The 18,501-nt window shown below is 44.6% G+C and overlaps 1 protein-coding gene across 3 annotated transcripts in view; it reads left to right on the forward strand.

The window, feature by feature from the left end:
• The window catches only part of DDX46 (DEAD-box helicase 46), a 1,330,317-nt gene that overhangs the window by 253,425 nt on the left and 1,058,391 nt on the right, over positions 1 to 18,501 (forward strand). For all 3 annotated transcript variants that reach the window (XM_069652574.1, XM_069652572.1, XM_069652573.1), the window contains exon 5: positions 1,426 to 1,591. In XM_069652574.1, coding sequence (XP_069508675.1) covers positions 1,426 to 1,591 — 166 coding nt within the window. The remainder of the gene's footprint in view (positions 1 to 1,425; positions 1,592 to 18,501) is intronic.

Here is an 18,501-nt window from a genome sequence, read left to right on the forward strand (position 1 = left end):
AGGTAGAGGAGAAATGGGGTGATCAGCACGGCTTACCACAGGAATAGGTGGTGTGCGGGGGAACTTATGTCCAAGAAAGAAAGGGAAAGATTTTGACTGTAAAGTCTGCATAAGTAAAAGCAGAACCTTTGGCCAAAGACTAGGCAGAGGGGCACAAATTTCAACTTCAGGGCAAAGAGTCGAAATAGGAAAGCTAGAAGCACTGACCAAAGGAAAAGCGGGGAAAGGAAAGTCTGAATTTCAGGCCAAGGAAAAGGAGAAAAATGCAGAGACTTTCACTAGGGAAAAGGAGCGACGACCCGGAAGAGTGGCCTGGAGACCATGGGGGAAGCGCATGGAGCCAAAATCTTGTAGAGACCAATGCCTTGTGAACCATCCTAACAAAACCATTAAATCCGCTAAATTTCAGTTTGTTATACATGTTATTTATAACTCCATTACACCTTACTATGCATACCAAGCTCTGCTTTTATTGAGCTAGCTGGCCATACTGCGACATGCCCTTTGAGGACTAACTTGGCACATTGGAATTTGGCCTTTACAAGTTAATTTGGCATACTGTAATTAGCCATTAATCTCTTCACTCTGGAAGACTGCATTCTTGCCTGACTGTGCTAGTGGTAACTATGAAATCTGCCATTAGTTAGCTGGGCTTACTGGGTTTGCGCCTTCATACTAAATGCGTATTCTCAATATACCCTCCTTGTGGTAACTGGGAAGAATGCAATATGGTCTTACTGCAGTAATTGAGAATATTAGAAACCATCATTACTGTGCTAACTGGACATAATGGAACCTGTCCTTTTTGTGTCAACAAAATGTTTGTCTAACTGGACGTTATTGAATGTAGCATTGCTTTGCTAAGTGACGATAATAGAATCTGTCCGCACTATGTTAACACAGCATTATAGATTCTGGAATTGCTTTCCTAATTTGGCGTAATAGAATCATGATCTGCTAAGGTAACTGGCGGTATGCATGATCATGGTGCGAGAAGAAAAGGGCATTTGATGACAATGCTGTGATTACCTGAGGTTTGGATGGCTATACCTGCTAGTGGTTTGAGAGTCTGGCCTTTTGAAAAGAAAACCTGCTAATGCAGATATGGCAATCCTGGCTTTTGACAGCAATACCTGTCGTAAGGTGCAAGTGATAAAGCATTTAATGGCAATATCTAATACATGTTGTACACCATGAGCATATGATGGCAATAATTAGTAAATGTATGTGTACTTGGCTAGGTGAGGCCCACGCCTAAAGCATTCCCACACATTGTCTATGTATCAGACGAAACTATTGGCTTTGTCACACGTCGAACTGTTCACTGTGCTGGAATACCATTTACTTTGTATTTTGTTGTTACTGATGGCACTGACCATGTTTACTATGCTAACCAAAATAATTCCAATGTCTTTTCTGTTACAGAACTTTGACCAAAATAAACTAGAAGAGGAAATGAGGAAACGAAAGGAGAGAGTAGAAAAATGGCGGGAAGACCAACGAAAGAGGGCCATAGACAACATAGGAGAACTGAAAAAAGAAATTGAAGAAATGAAACAAGGGAAGAAGTGGAGTTTAGAAGATGACGATGGTAAGAATGCATGTTGTCTTGCTCCTTGACTTTTGTTAGTATTTTTGTTTTTCAATTGATTTAACTGTTTAGGCTCCCAGAAGTCATTTAATTCCTTTTTAAATTGATTTGCTTATGAAAGCAGGTGATGGCATTAGTCTGATATCCTCTTATGTCTTAACACTTGATATTATGTTTAAAAATAACATTTACTTACTGATTTGTGAAGTGCTGTTAACCACGTAAAGCTGCTGAAGACAGTGATTTGGATTTTATTGTAATAATTTTAAAAGACGGGGTTTACTCTGGTCCCTCCAAGAGCTGGTGTAGTTAGTCCATCTGGCGGGCAGCAATATTCCTTGCAAGGTGATCCAATGTAACTATCTCCTTGATGCTGTAAAAGAAGCATGTTGCAGAAACCTTTATTCCTCCAAAGTAATTTAACTGAGAAAACTGGACCAGCTGCACCTTTCCCCGTCAACATATTTTGGAAAATAAGCTGATTTGTGTAGTTTTACTTGAGACACAATAGTCATCTGCTTTCATACTAAGGTGCAAAGGTTACTGAAAAGTTCAGATTCCGGAGCTTGCATAGCTCTGAAGTCTGCTGTGCATTCCTAGGGTGCTGCTAGTGATGTTTTCTTGGTACAAGCTTTTGGAATGGAAGCAAGACACCCATTGTTCGAGAACCATTGTGGAACAAAGCTAGTCAGAGTAGTTTGGTAAGACGGATGGGGAACCTTCCAGTTCATAGCCCTTTTACCCATTCTTTGTTTCCACTGTGGGAACAAGCCATAAACTGATTGACTGTGGTGAGAATTGTACAGTGATGGAATCACCAGGCAATGGAAACTTAATGTTTAACAAACCGGCTGTATATTTGTTATGGCTGGCAGTTATTCAATAGCTGTCCCAGATTTCTCTAGTTACAGGTGCAGCTTCACATTTGGGCTTGCAAATAAGTGATTTATCTACACCTTTTGTGCAAGGGAGCATGCTCAGGTCTTGGAATCGTAGGACCGTATCAAATAATAAAGTATCTCAATATAGTTCTATTTAGTTCTTGTCAGTACTTCTGCAGTGCGCTGCCACATAAACTAGAAAATGGATTGAAGATTACCTCCCTTTTTAATATGAATCATCAATCTAGGTGACAGATGATAATTCCCTTTGATTTCTATTGGTGTGTGTCAGTGGGCCTGGCAGCTTTGAGAAAAGCTTCAGCAATGGCAGACAGCTGAAGATGAGAGGGGTAAATGCTAAAATGGATTTTCATAATCTACTGTGGGGGAAGATTCTGAGAGGGCCACTCTATTATAAGTTACAGAGAAAAGACTACGAACAGGGATCTAAATTAAGGTTGGATAAGCAGGAGGTAAAAGCAGCTCCTGTATACCCAGCATTACCTGTGACCAGGACCTACCACAGGGAAATGAGGAGCTAGTGACACATTATTCCGGCAACTCTAACTTCCTTGTAAGCTATAAATACATCATTTTGTCCATTATGTATGGCTCTTTATGCTTTAAATGTTGTAAAGATGTGCCCCAATGTATGTTTATTTTTATAAAAGGTTTTATTAGTTTTATTGTGTTTATTGGTTAAATAAAACCCTTTACACATCCACACATTTAGAGTATAAAAAGAACCATATAAAAAAGTTCTACACAAATGAATACTGATACATTTCATAAGAAGCATTTCTAAGAAACCATCCAACTAAAAATCATAAATTCCTAGTTCCTTAACAATCTTTCCACAAATAATAGGGTAAACTTCATGACCAGGTGTGTGTGTGTGTGTGTGTGTGTGTGTGTGTGTGTGTGTGTATATTTGATCAGTGTGGATAGAATTCAGGTCATACACCTGAGAGCCATAAGCCCTTTCATATAAGAGATTCAACTTAATACAATTGGTTAATACATGTCTAGATGCTTCAACTTCCCTTCTGCACGATCTACATACACGATCCCCATAAGGTATATTATTCCAGGCACCAATGTTCATTAATGTGGGGGAGTTAATTAAACGTTAAAAGCATAATAAAACCTCTAGCATCCAGATTTTGTAGATTTTTTACATATACACTGGGAGTGTCTACAGGAAAGAATTGTGTAGAATATTCTGCATAATTTGATTTTTTTTTTTAAATAAATGTAAACCTTTAATTTCTATCCCAGATGGCTGCTTTACATTTTATTTCTTTAAATTTACTAGCCAGATTATGTGTAACGTCACGTACACCCTATATTGTCCAAAAATACTTTAATCTCATTTCTCCATTCTTTGAGAGCTGCAAACATTTCAAAAACACCCCACTGATTTAAGAAGTGTGCATATAGGGATTTTGTTTTGTCCTGACTCATCAAGGTTTTGATGTAAAGGTTACATGCGAGTATCATTTTCTGTGTTGATAATGAAACGATACGTTGGGACAGACCAACGCTGTTTACCAAATTTTTCCTTCCAAAATACTTAGCCAAGTGGTTTTTTTCGAGTTGTATATCTCCAGGCCATATACACTTGACGGTACAACACACGTTTTATACAGATGTATCAACCCTTAAGTTGAATTTCCACTGGATTTTTGTGCAAATGATCTTATAGCTTTAAGCTTTGTCATCACTCTATCTGTAATAGATTTAGAAAAAATGTCTTTACTCATGTTATTCGTTACAAGTGATCCGAGATATACTTAACTCAAAACCTTCTCCATGTTCTCCCCCTGTAGAGACCAGCTATATTTTTGTTATATGTCATCTATTGGATTTAATTGTCATAATCTTGGTGGTTTTTGTTAAGTTTATGATCATATGATCAGACCATTTCTTAAGGAGAACTTTTCTAAGGCCTTTAGGCTATTTTGTAATTCCAGTGCTGTTTGATCAAAAATAACATCATCCGTGTATGAAATCCATGCCACAGGGCATTGTGATATTTGTGGCGGATTGTTAAAATTCTGCAATGAGATTCCTAGGTCAGCCAGATAGATATTAAAAAATGTAGGGGCTAAAGTACAACCTTGTTTTAACCCGTGGTTGACATGAAATTCCCCACCTTCCCGTTTTATTCTTATCTGTACTTTGTTATTCAGATAAAACGCTTTGGCAAAATATAAAATTTGCTTATGTAAATTTCCTTCGATCATTTTCTCCCATAAAGATTTGCCATTTGACTGTGTCAAAAGCCTTGTAAAATCAATAAAACAAATGTACAGAGTCTTATTACTATCCACCAAAGTGCTACAAATAAAATATATTAAAATCCATAAATGTGTGATTGTTTTAAAACCCGTTCTAAATCCTGATTGTTGAATGCTAAAAATCTTCTCTTTCTCGATCCATATATTAATGTAGTGCAAAAGTAATCTACAGAAAATCTTGGCACTGCAAAATACGATAGCCAATAATCTGCAGGACTATCCCTTGGGCCTTTTTTGTAAATTGGGATCAACTGTGACTGATTCCAAGATACTGGCATTTGACCAGTTATCACAATACTTTGAAATACCATATACAAAATATGTGCCCATATTTTGGGATATGTAACGCATTTGGCAATCCATCTGGCCTGGTGCTCTGTAGGGTTTTATATCTTTTATGATTCTTTTCTATGTCTTCCTTCCTAAATTTTAAATATTCTGTCTTCAATATTATGGTAAGCAACTTTTTTTCATGCACACTTGCTTTATAATCTAGAGCTAGTATATAATTCTCTCATACTTCACTCGAGATGGGATTGATTTCTCACTGTGGTACAGTTTGAGTTGTATCTATGAAATATATCCCACACATTTTGTATCGTTGCCCTTTAAGACAGAAAACATAGTCCTCCACTGTGCAGAAGCAATGGTGCCCTTATGCATTTTATACCAGTTTTTAAAATGTAATCTAAATTTTTTAATATTGCATGTCTTATCAAAATCCTCCTTCACTTTTTTCCCATCTGATATCCTGTGTTACTTTTGTTTCTTTTTTTGCGCAACATTTCGATCCTATACTTTCTGATGTACCTTATTTACAATGTAGATCTTTTTCCTCTGTTCATTTGCGAGACTAATAATAGACTAATCTGATAAAAGGACTGTAATAATAAAATGAATTTCCTTTCATTAAAAGAGCTAACAATTTCGAACCAATCCTAGTCACATTGCTTTCCATCTACCTTATTCTTTTACCTGCTCTGCTAACCATAAACCCTCCAGCCAGTTGTTTATGTGGCGGCAATGCATCTAAATTTAAGGTGATTTCAATTACAACATGATCACGTAATTCATTTGGAAATTAAGCAAACTTATAATGTTCATAAAACCCTCATTTGTAGTTAATATAAAAATCAATCCATGAGTGCTGCACTGCATTTGTCCCAAGTTTAGTGTAACTCATCACACTTAAAGTTTACTAGTTGCAATAATTGATATGCTTGGAAAAAAACATAACCAGCAACAAGTTTCATTTCTTATTTCTTCCTCTGATGATCCCAACGCCTATAATTCGAACTGATTCATAATATAAAAATAATCTTGAGAAATGTTTACTTCATCTTTTTTATATCGTGGTCGGTGGAAGTTTAGATCTCCTGTTATATAGTAGACACCATTTGGGTGAATAAATCTCCATGCTGTGATGAGTTTAATCTGCTCAATAATCTGTTTCAATTTAGCATTCCCTGGAGGATTATACACATTTAAAAGAAGAATATAATATTTCACATGTATCGACATCTGCTCTACTGTGACAGCCAAAACCTGATCTGATTGATGTGAAGTGAGAAACTCTATAGCCTTTAGATAATTTACAACCACTGTAATCAACCCTCAAAAGCGTTGACCTTTCTCAAATTTCCGTGCCTTTCTTTGGAAAATTGTATATCTATCTAAAAACATGCCCTGCATTAACCACGTTTCTTGTAGCAGAAAGATGTCTGCTGTGACTTGATAATGGATTCCTAAGGGGTTCTCTAGGACAGATCTATATCCCCCTGAATTCCAGGATCTAATAGGGAGTTTCTTGGTAGGCTATAGTCATTAGACTCAGTCCATTTCAGAGGAAACCCGTTCTTCAGAGGCATATTCCGGCCCTACTTGGTTGAAATGCAGAACAAATCTTTGTAAAAATGTAATTTGACTTGTTCTGGATCTTTTCCCCCCATTTTTAAGTTTTTTAAAATGTATTTCCGTGCCTTGGCTTCACCTTGATCTCCTTAACTAATTCATATCCCAGCTGCAGAAAACCGTTGGCTTGTGTCATACTTATGTGATAATGGTCGATACAAGATGAATCACAACCCAATTAGATTCCCATAATTTTCACAGGATTTCCACTAATGCATGTTTATAATTGTCCCAAACACAGAGTTAAATTTACATAGGTGTGTGTTTGCCATAAGTTGGCCTGGGGAACCAGGCTTTTCTAGGCTACATGCAGGAGCTCCCTTCAATTTTGAACCCTGTATTAATCCAGCCAAACTCTAGCTAGGCAGGTGACTGAGCAGTTTTTAGGCAAGATTGTATGCAGTACCTTGTGGGAGACTACACCAGCCTTGTCCTCTTGGCAATAGTTAACCCAACCGTTGGTATAAGTCTGTACTACACAAGTTGGTAGAGCAGCTGAGCAGCCAGGCTCATCTCAAGAGGGGTCAATGTGAGCATGTAGAGTTGCAACATAGGTTCACAGTGACTGGTATTCAAATAAACACTTACACTCAAGGTTTCTTGATTAAACAATTTATTAATTTAACAGTTGAATAAGCCTTCTTTAGAAGGGAGCAAAACATGTAACACTAAAAATACACTTCAAAATACACCCTCTTAGTTTCAATAAATCAGTAGCTATCCTTTTGGGATGCTACACAAACACTTCCTACGCCTAAGGTGGCTTTAGTAACTAGGACACTGCGGACATTAATATATCACGGGTACATTTAGAGCAAAACAGAGTTTGGTGTCAAAAGGAAAAGCTTAAAGGGAGAAAGCAATGGTTAACAGGTTTCTCAAACTGGTAAGTACTTTTGAACCCCCCAATGCAAAGTAGATTAAACCTTTCCCAGCTGATTCTGTTTTGGCCAATGCAGCTTTCGCTTTGAGTTCCAACCCTGCAAGTCTAGATGATTTTCAGTGGCTAAGATGCACCGTGATGTCTTCATAAAGGGAGCCTAATTTAGGGTTTATAATCTCTCTATAGAGTGATAGCAGTTTCCATTCTGCCAAACAGCCTAACAATATCAGTCCCAGTTCATAGCGCAAATGTCACCCTGGAGTACTCAACGGTAGAATTAAAGGCCCCTTCCATATTCTACCTTCCAACTTAGACCAGTTTGTATTCCACAGTTGTAGTTTGGCTTCTAAGCCATAAAGGATAATTTGAACCACTTTTACCGTATAGTACTTTCTGATGTTTGTTAATCTGCTTAGAATCACATGCTGTGCATAGGTCCGACATCCAGTGGTCACGGCGGAGTATTGCATTTTGTTTTTCGTAGTCGAAAAGGGGACGTCGACAAGGCGTGTCTGTAACACTATCCCTATAGTGACGTGTGTTGTACCCACAATCCCTCACGCGTCGAGGTCCCTCAGATTGTTTTTTTCCGCCCAGCTACTGGTCGCCTTTACGCAGAGCTCCTCGAGAGACATTGCAGATTTCATCTCCTCGACCTTTGGTCGTTTTCCTATATTAATATAGAACATATCGATCCCCCCCTCGACGCTGTTGTGAAGCTGTCTCCGCCGAGCAAGATCTTCGACGGAGGGGACGAGCGGAGGAGATCCTTCGGCGTTGCCGAACACGTGGCCTGGACTCGCAGGCCAAATACAGTAGGGAGAGTGGGAGTCGTGGGACATCTCTAGTTCTTTTCTGAGAATGCCTTTCCTTTTCCCCTTCCTTTCCCTTGGGGTGGTTATCACGTTTTATTGCCTCGGCTATGGAGAGGACACCCTTTAGGTTTTGCCCGCTTTGCAAGGGCAAGTTTACTTGGAAGGACAAGCATTCACGGTGTAACCGCTGCTTGCCCCTCGATCACAAAGAGGAAGGTTGCACGGCTTGTCGGCTTCTTAAGCCGAAGACTCTAAAAGACCGTAGGGTCAAGAGGTGGGCGGCCTACGCTATGTCGAAGGCCGACGCTCCACCCACCGTCGCTACCTCCGACAGTGACAAGGAACGTGATACCACGACCTCCGCTACGGAAGTCGAAAACCCCCCTAGAGCGCACACACGCTTCGTCGTCTGTCCCCGGCCCCGACGGGCTCGGCTCACGCCCTGCTTATGGGGATGAACACCCCGGCGACATTGACGCACACAAGACCACACATAAGCACACAACCCATGGCTCTTCTTTGCCGAAGGCGAAGAGAGCATCAGCGCCCAAGGAGACGCAGGTTTCACCGGCGGCCTCCTCGGACCGTTCGGGTTCGAAACCCCTCTCGCAACCGCAGCCGCGACCAGCGACTGGGCTTTCGGCAAATAAGGGCGCCGCCCCCAAATCATCGGCCGGAGCGCATCAGCAGAAAGCGCATGCAGCCGTAGAGCGATCGACACCCATAACGTCGAAACCACAGCCCTCCGCTGACAAACGAGTCGCTGAGAGCTTGGCGAGGATCGAGGTAGCCGACGCCCACAAGCGTACGCCGAAAGACTCGTCGAGCGCTACGCAAAGGTCGAAAGACACGCCGAAAAGACAGGGACGATCTCCTTCAGTCGAAGGGATTCCCAGCACACCTGAAGGCTTTTCGGAGGGCGACGGGACACTTTCCTCGACGTTGTGGGAGAGGTCGAGCCGTTTTCAGCTACAAGACACCAATTTTCCCCCGCTAGACCGCTCAGGGGTACCCCATGAAACCATGGAAAGGCTCCATCTCTGCATGGAAAGAATGGAGAGGTTTATGAATACCCAGAACCCTCCCACTCCAAAGAGAATAAGAGAAGGGCCTCAGGAGGACCCCAGGGGCAAAATTCCAAGACTAGTCAATCCCCACCAGGACACAGCCTCAGAATTCCATAGTGTGTATGACCTCACTGGGGAAGAACATTATTTTGAGGAAGAGGATGATTTTATGGACGAGGAAGAGGGACGGAACCAGGAGGAAGGTCTGGAAGACAGCCCAGACTTGGTAGGAGAAGGCTTCAGAGAAAATCCAGAAGAAGGACCCTCTCACCCCTGGCAATCCCCATCAATATATTCCGACACTGATGTCCTGAACCTAAATCCTCCTGACAATTCACCTGTTAGAAACACGTCTCCCATTGACGATCAACCCACATTTAATGCCCTGTTGCGCAGAGCAGCAGCACACTTCGAACTGGACACTGGGGAGCTCTCCCCTGAATTAGACTTTGTAGAAAGGGTAATTAAGGAGAAACCCCCGGTCAGTCAGACAATTCCCCTCCTCGCTTCGGTGAAGAGGAGAATCATCCCTTCGCTGTCCACACCCGCACTAATCAGAGGGGTCAATCCTAGAATTGAAAAACTTTTCACTCCTTCACCCTCAGACCCGCTGTACATCAGGGGACATTCCATTCCGGATTCCCTGGTAGTAACCAACACAAGAAAGAGGGCAGGGGTACCACTTTCCACCAGTGAGGCACCACCTGACAAGGAGGGCAAGCGGTTATATGCCCTTGAAAAAAGAGTTACATCCTCGGCCGCCTTTTCGGCAAGAATTGCCAACAACAATTCTTGCTCGCTAGCTATGCGGACGCGCAGTGGGCCAAACTGCGCAAAGACGCCGAAGAAGCGCCGGAACCATTACGTACACGCCTGCTTTCAACTATTGGCGAAGGAACCCAGGTCAACCAGAGTATTGTAAAGAGCTCTCTGGATGCGGCAGAAACTGCGGGACGTTCCCTAGTTCAGGGAATAGTCCTAAAACGCCACGTATGGCTGCGCAACTCAGGGTTCAAACCGGAGACACAGGCGTCTTTAATAAATAAACCTGTTGAAGACTCAAACCTCTTCGGGAAAGCGGTGGATGAGGCTCTGGAGATGGCTAAAAAAAGAGTTTGATACTATCAAAACTCTTGACCAAATCTCTAAGCCCTCTACCAGGCGCGGCTATGGCAACAAACGCTTTTTTTCGTGGCCAACGCCAACAACAAAACCAGCAGCAACAGTACCCTGCCACCAATTTCCAGACCAATAGTGGCCAGTACAGCCAAAGAGGACAGCGCCGGGGCAAAGGAAGAGGGCGAGGGTCCACCCCAGAGGTTCCCAAGCCCCTAACAACACCAAGTGACGCGAAGATTCGCGTCCCCTCCCATGCAACACCGGTCGGGGGCCGGATAACATCCTTTCTTCCAGCATGGGAGGGTATAACGTCAGACCGCTGGGTACTTTCCACCGTAGCCCACGGATACTGCATCGAATTCGAGGGGACGACGCATGTCACCGGAACATCTTGCCATCCTTCTACAAGAAGTACAACAACTGCTGGAAAAAGGAGCCATAGAGGTCGTGCCTCTATCTCAGGTAACGGAAGGTATTTATTCAGTGTACTTCCTTGTACCCAAAAAGGATCTAACCATGCGCCCTGTATTAGATCTGCGCCCAGCGAACAAGTTCATCAAACCCCAAAAGTTTCGTATGGTGACCTTACGGGAAGTGATCCCACTGCTATCACAGGGAGATTACATGACAACATTGGACATGAAAGGTGCATACTTTCATATTTTAATGTTGCCAGCGCACAGAAAATACCTCCGGTTCATGATAGAGGGCAAACACTACCAGTTCAGAGTGCTACCCTTCGGCATAGCATCAGCACCGAGGGTATTCACGAAGGTAGTGGCAGCGGCCCACCTGCGCAGGTTGTCCATCCCAGTTTACCCTTACCTCGACGACTGGCTCATAACAGGGGATTCTTACGAAACATGCTTCTCCAATACCCAAAAGACTGTAGACCTTTTGTTCCAGTTGGGCTTCTCCATCAACGAAAAAAAGTCCAGCCTAGACCCCAGCCAAATCAAACAATTCCTAGGGGCTCTAATTCAAACAAAGGACGGCCTCGTCTTCCCCTCCAAAGAGAGGGTCCAAAACATGTTTCAGATGCCTCAATATGTGACCGGTCGAGAGGTGACGGTACGCAAAGCAATGCGCTTGCTAGGCATGATGGCGTTGTGTATTTATTTGGTACATCACGCGCGCCTGCGCCCAATGCAAGAGTGGCTCAACAGCCACTCTTCAGGCCAGCGGACTATGGGACGACCTAGTGGTGGTCTCGCAGGCCTTAGTTCTCTCGCTACGGTGGTGGACAAAGGAAAACCTGGAAAAAGGGAAACCCTTTGCCACACCCGCGGCGGAAGCCACTCTAACCACAGACGCATCCCTCACAGGATGGGGGGCTCACCTATCCCATCAGACTGAGAGTGGACTCCGAACGTAGCATCCAAACACATCAATCTTCTGGAGCTACTAGCGGTGTTCAAGGCGCTAAAAGCCTTCAAGGAACACCTACAAGGCAGGACAGTGATGGTCCTTACAGACAGCACCACAGCCATGTATTACATCAACAAGCAGGGGGGAACCCACTCTCCAGGACTGTCCAAACTGGCCCAAAACATATGGAAGTGGGCTCTCAAACAGAATATGTTCCTTCTGTCACAACATGTACCAGGGGAACTCAATCTGCTGGCAGACAAACTCAGCAGAGATTTCCCCCTGCCCGAAGAGTACGAATGGCGACTGCACGAAGACATCGTCTTCGACGTCTTCACGCAATGGGGGTTCCCAGAAATAGACCTGTTCGCAACCCTGGAGAACTCACAATGCCAAAGTTACGCTTCCAGGTACCCCCAGAACCAATCCAAGGGGAACGGTCTGTCGATTCAATGGTCAGGGAGAATTGTTTACGCTTTTCCCCCCCGACTCCCCTTCTCAACAAGGTAGTGCACATGATGCACCAGGAACAAGTAACCATGATACTGGTGGCCCCAATGTGGGCCCGACAGCCATGGTTCGCTCACTTGATGGAGATGTCTCTATCTCCCCCAGTGAAACTCCCTTGCCCGTACAACATGCTGTCACAAGACAGGGGCAGGACTCTGCATCCATGCCCCCAGAACATGAACTTAGCAGCCTGGCTCCTGAGATCATAGAATTTGGACATCTACAGCTCCCACAGAGATGCATGGACATCCTCAGGGAAGCCAGAAAACCTAACACTCGCCACTGCTATTCTAGCAAATGGAAGAGATTTGTCATTTGGTGCAGAGGAAAGAGCATCAACCCAATTGACTGCTCTCCCACACATATTATTCTATACCTGACCCATTTATTGGATTCAGGTCTAGTGTTCAATTCCATTAAAGTCCACCTAGCGGCACTTTCTGCATACACCACTTCCCAACTCAAAGTGTTGTGGTGGAAGATCCCTGTTATAAAGGCCTTCATGGAGGGAGTAAAGAGAATACACCCCCCGATAGCTGACCCAGCTCCCGGATGGGACCTTAACGTGGTACTTGCCAAACTCATGGGCTCACCATTTGAACCCATGCACAAAGCATCTCTTAAAGACCTCACTCTTAAGACTGCTTTTCTAATAGCTATTACCTCCATCAGGAGAGTAAGTGAACTACAGGCTCTTTCTGTTCTAGACCCCTTTGTTACAGTTCACAAAGATAAAGTGGTTCTACGCACTCACCCAAGGTGTGCTCCGAAATTCATCTCAAAATTCCACGTAAACCAGTCTATAGAACTACCAGCGTTCTTTCAAAATCCTTCCAACTTGGGAGAAAGGACTCTGCACACACTAGATGTCCGCAGAGCGATCATGTTCTACATGGAAAGAACCAGACCACTGAGGAAGACTAATCAGTTCTTCGTCTCAGTGGCAGCAGGAAGAGAAGGGGATGCAGTTTCAAAGTCCACTATTTCTAGATGGATTGTTCAATGCATCACTCTCTGCTATACTCTTGCTAAGAGAGAACTGCCCTTTAGGCCAAGAGCACATTCTACTCCAGGCACAGGGGCGTCCATAGCATTCATTGCAAATGTTCCCCTTGAGTCCATCTGCAAAGCGGCTACCTGGAGTTCTGTGCACACCTTTACAAAACACTACTGTCTAGATGCACACTCTAGATCTGACTCCCAGGTGGGACAGGCAGTATTAAGACCTCTTTTCTCTACTGTTCCTTCTCATAACCCACCGCCAACTCCGGATACTGCTCGCTAGTCTATGCACAGCATGTGATTCTAAGCAGATTAACAAACATCAGAAGACAATGCATTACTTACCGTAAAAGCATTTCTGATGGTTGTATCTGCTTAGATTCACATGCGCCCACCCTTCCTCCCCGCTTGGATGGAAGGAACATAGACATCCTTTTCTATATTTCTCTTTTCTGTACTCACTCACGTCTCAGGGCAGAAAAATACAAACAGAGGGACCTCGACGCGTGAGGGATTGTGGGTACAACACACGTCACTATAGGGATAGTGTTACAGACACGCCTTGTCGACGTCCCCTTTTCGACTACGAAAAACAAAATGCAATACTCCGCAGTGACCACTGGATGTCGGACCTATGCACAGCATGTGAATCTAAGCAGATACAATCATCAGAAATGCTTTTACGGTAAGTAATGCATTGTCTTATCATTGGGTGGATGGAAAACTTACAGTATTTGGAGTTGATTTTCTTCAAGTGAGGCACCAAGGAAAGGGATTTGGGAAGGATATCCTGTTCAGCTTCTGTTCAGCTTTATAAGTTGCCGGATTTGCATATACCTTGTAACCCAGATATATATATTCTTCCACTTGCGGTATTATTTGGCCGTGTAATACCCATTTTTTAAGTTGATATTCTTCCTGGGGTGCTTGAATACTAATATCTTCGATTTATTTGGGTTTATGATCAGCCCGTTTTTGGCAGCATATTCTCCCAAACTATTTAGTAGGTGCTGAAGGCCAATAGCGGTCCTGTCTACCAGGACGATGTCGTCCGCGTAGGCCAGCCAGACTACCTTTCTCCCATTTAGTTCTGGCCTGGCAAAGGCCGACGACATCAGATGTTCCCTTACATCTGCCAAAAATAGGTTAAAGAATGTGGGTGCTCCCAGGCACCCATGCCTTACACCTCTTTCAACTACCACTGACTCCGAGAAGTGGCCCTTGTTATCCAACTGCACCGTCACTGTCACTGAGGTCCCCTTGTGTAGTTCCATTAACATCGACAACATTGATTCCGGGATCCCTTTCCTCCTTAAATTGTGCCACAACTTTATCAATCTGGTCAAAGGCCTTGGAGAGGTCGATCCAGGCTCCTTATAAAGGCAAACTTCCCTTTGATGAAGCAGTTTCACTGAGCAGATTTAGTATGATGCCATTCAGCGCTGTTGACGGCCCTTTTCTAAATCCTATCTGAATACAGGATGGAACCTTCTCACGCTCCACCCAAACCGATAACTCTTTCAACAGTAATCTCATAAATACCTGTGATGCTGGAAATGCATCAGAGGGACAGGGCCTCTGAATCCTTGTCCTTTACTGCTTTTTATTGTGTGTTCTGTCATGTTTTCTGCCCCGGAGACCATGAAGGGACTCCTGGCAGTGCAGCTCTCTTTTGGTTTGGTGAACAGACCCATGGGATACCCTTATGGCACCCATGGGTAGGGGTACAACCCTGTGCCCCTAGTGTATGTTTTTGGGCACCTGTGGGTGGCCCGCAGAGCAGGGTATGGGCTGGTGGCAGCTCCATGCTGAATTTGACAGGTGCTCTGGGTGTCCTCCATTTTGGGATACCCAGGCCCTGCCATTGGAATCAGTTGATTCCTGATAGGAAACAAGATGGCCCCTGTGGCCTCTTGCTTTCTATTGCCTGTTACCTTGTTTTCTAAAAGTCCTGGGAAGCCCTGACTCTGTCCCTTCCCCCTGACTGGCTGTTGGGTGGAAGTTCCATATATGGTGCTGTTGTGAAGGCCCAGCTAGACTGACTGGAGCCTTCCCAGTGACTGTATGTTGTGGGTACCTCCTGTGGGTGGGACCTGGGTGAATGGAGTGTATGACCAATATACACTCCTTGTTGTGGTTGTCTGGTTTCTGGCATGAGAGACAAAGACTGAGACAGCCCTGCCCGAAACTGGCCTGAATGCAGTGTGTAGTGTTGAATGGCTGGGTACTTGTCCCAATCCACATTCCTTGTTGTGAGTGTCTGAAAGGGAGGAGTGTGGCCTGAATGCACTGTGTGCCTGATTGGCTGACTGACTGCAGGAATGCCCTTCTGTATGATTGGCTGCTGAGTGTGTGCCAGCAGTGTGGATGAGAGACAGAATAGTATATCTGGGGACCTCTCACCACTGGTAATTGTTCAGAAGCGTTCTGGAGCTGAGTCTCCACTCTAAGAGTAACTGGAACTGCTGATCCTCGACGTCCAGCTGGAAGAAGACTTGCTGTTGCATTTGCTTCGACCGATCCGAAGGCTGCCGAAATCGTCGAAGACTGACCCGTGAGAGGACCTGGTAAGGTGATCTCTTTCCGTGCTCCGAGGGACCATCGAGCACCGCTCCATCTTCGCCGAAGTGCCCTGGAAGTCAGATCCTCGAAAGGCTGCCGACCCGAGACTGGACCGCCGAGGAGATCGAAGTGAAGCACCCGGACATCGCTGCCGTCGAAGTCCATTGCCGTCGACCAGGGTTCGCAGGTCTGTGTAACCGCTGGAGGCCCGTCGAAGTTGTGTTGCCCAGCCGTGGGAACCACTTGACGCCGTGCCGCCGACGACCGGAGCCATCCGCTCCTTGCCTAAGAACATTTGAATCGAAGGACTCCCTCGTCCGCACCGTCGACCGCTTTATCCTGCCGGAGAAAGTCGAGGACGACCAACGCGCCGAGGAGAAACCTGCCGGTGGGTTTCCCGCCACCCGAATACTACAAAGACTCGAGCGACTCGACGCCCTTGCTGGGCCCCCGTCCTCACAAATCTTTGCGGTCCAGAATAATTGTCGTCGAGGTGCCCCGCACGCCTCTGCCTTGCAGGACGCCAACGCTCCGTCGTCGACGAGCACCGCTTGGATCGAAGCTGCCGCCTCATCGACGCCGTTCTACACTGTTTGTTGTCGGACGTTCGACGCCCCGTGTCTCCCGCTGGAAAGGGAAGGCATTCAAGAAGGGCCGCCGAGTTCCTCGACGCTTCTCGACGATCCGTGACTCCCGCTTGAAAGGGAGTCGCTCAAGAAGGATCTGTCGACGCCTCTTCGAAGAACTCGACTCCACCAGGTACATTTGGGGGGTAAAAACATTATAGGAGGGAATAAGACTTGCTGAACAATATATGGACTGGGCTTGTGCTATATCTTTATTTTACAGGTTGCCCAGGTGGGGGGGGATCTCCACACAGAACTGTGTCTAGTGGTAGGGGCCAGTATTCTGCCTATTGCTCAACGATCTTATTTTCTCTCCTCTCTCTATTGCTGGTTTCACTCTATTGATCTGTGTGACATTGTTACAGTATTGTTGATGCACTTTAATGAGATCCAATACAAAGGGTGGTACCACTTTAGAATTGTATATATTTGCCATTGTTGATTTTCCTAAGTACAAAGTGAGTTATTATGATAAGTGTACATAACCTTGAATATTGATTATATAAAGACTGTGTTCTAACCAATACAGTGTGTGGACATTCCTTTGTGGGGGCTTGGGGACTACACTGTACTTAAGAACCAGCCCGCATCACCTCCTGAGAAGCTAGGCCTTGATTGCTCGTCCATTGCTACCGTAATAGAGAGTCTTGGCTGGGGTCCTCTGTGCCTCTTCTACCATATAGAGAGCAGAAGTACAGACACCCCCCACCGGTCCTTTACAATACCTTTCTCTCAACGTCAAGGAAGGCAATAGGACGATAGATGGATTTGTCCTGTCTCCCTCCTTGAAAAATTGTATTACCAGAGCCGTTTTCCACGACGGAGGGAACTGTCTTTTCCCTAAGATCTCACTATACAGTTGTTTTTAATAATTTTGACCAAAGTGATAGATCTTTCTTTGAGAACCTGGTATGTGAGGCCTTTGGGCCCTGCTGCTCTTGATGTTGAGGCCTTAGTTATTATTATTCCCTTGATCTCTTCCTCCTCCAGGTGTAGCTCCCACCCACAGTCTAACGGCGCACATTCTAACTCCTTTTGCGGGTTCCTAAAAATGTCTGAGATGTGGGCTATTGCACTGGGAGTCCAATTGACTTATCAACCAGAAGCTTCTTGAGTTTGACTCTTGAGACCAGCTTTAGCATTTGTTCCCCGTCTCATTGCTGGCGGAGAACTTTTTTTTTTTTTACTCAGCCTCTATATCTGCTTCTAATTTCCTTTACTTCAGCGTTGTATTCCTGTTGATTTTAGTTTTAGGGCTTTTAAACAACGGATACATTTTCTTGGGTTCTGCTTTCTTACCTAGGTTTCCTCGTCAAAGTTATGCATATGCTTATACTGTTTTATTTGAGGGAAGTTTTGGAGGCACCAAAGACAGATCAAGTTCACAAACTTCTCTGGTTGGCAGATATATTGCAGTTAGTGTTCTAGGATACTTTTTAGTTTTCCATTTAGCTCCCTCCCACCTTGACCGTATTTTCCCAGTCTTAGCTTCCCTTTTGCCCCTCTTAAGATTTGGTTGTGCACTGTCTTCATAGTTGTGGACAGATCTGTGAATGAGAGCTCCAGTCTCGAGTGGTCATGCCTCCCCCCCCCCCCCCTTCCTTGTCTCACCTCTAACTTGGAGGTACATGAGAATCAGCCCTCGCTAACGAAGATATAATCTAGTACAGAGGCTGAGTTGCCTCTGTGCTACGTCGTGCAAGGGGTCAATATCCCCATAGAAGGAACCATTTACCATTCTCAAGTCCCAGGTATTTGCGAAATCAAGCCATGCTTTCCCCTTCTTGGATATTTTCTGTATCCCACAACCCCCTTTTCCTTCCCTCTGTTGTATACACTCGGAGTTAATGTCCCCTGCCATCAAGA

This window comes from Ambystoma mexicanum, chromosome 3p (genome assembly GCF_040938575.1).
Source record: "Ambystoma mexicanum isolate Mex_15411 chromosome 3p, UKY_AmexF1_1, whole genome shotgun sequence".
Taxonomy (NCBI): Eukaryota; Metazoa; Chordata; class Amphibia; order Caudata; family Ambystomatidae; genus Ambystoma; species Ambystoma mexicanum.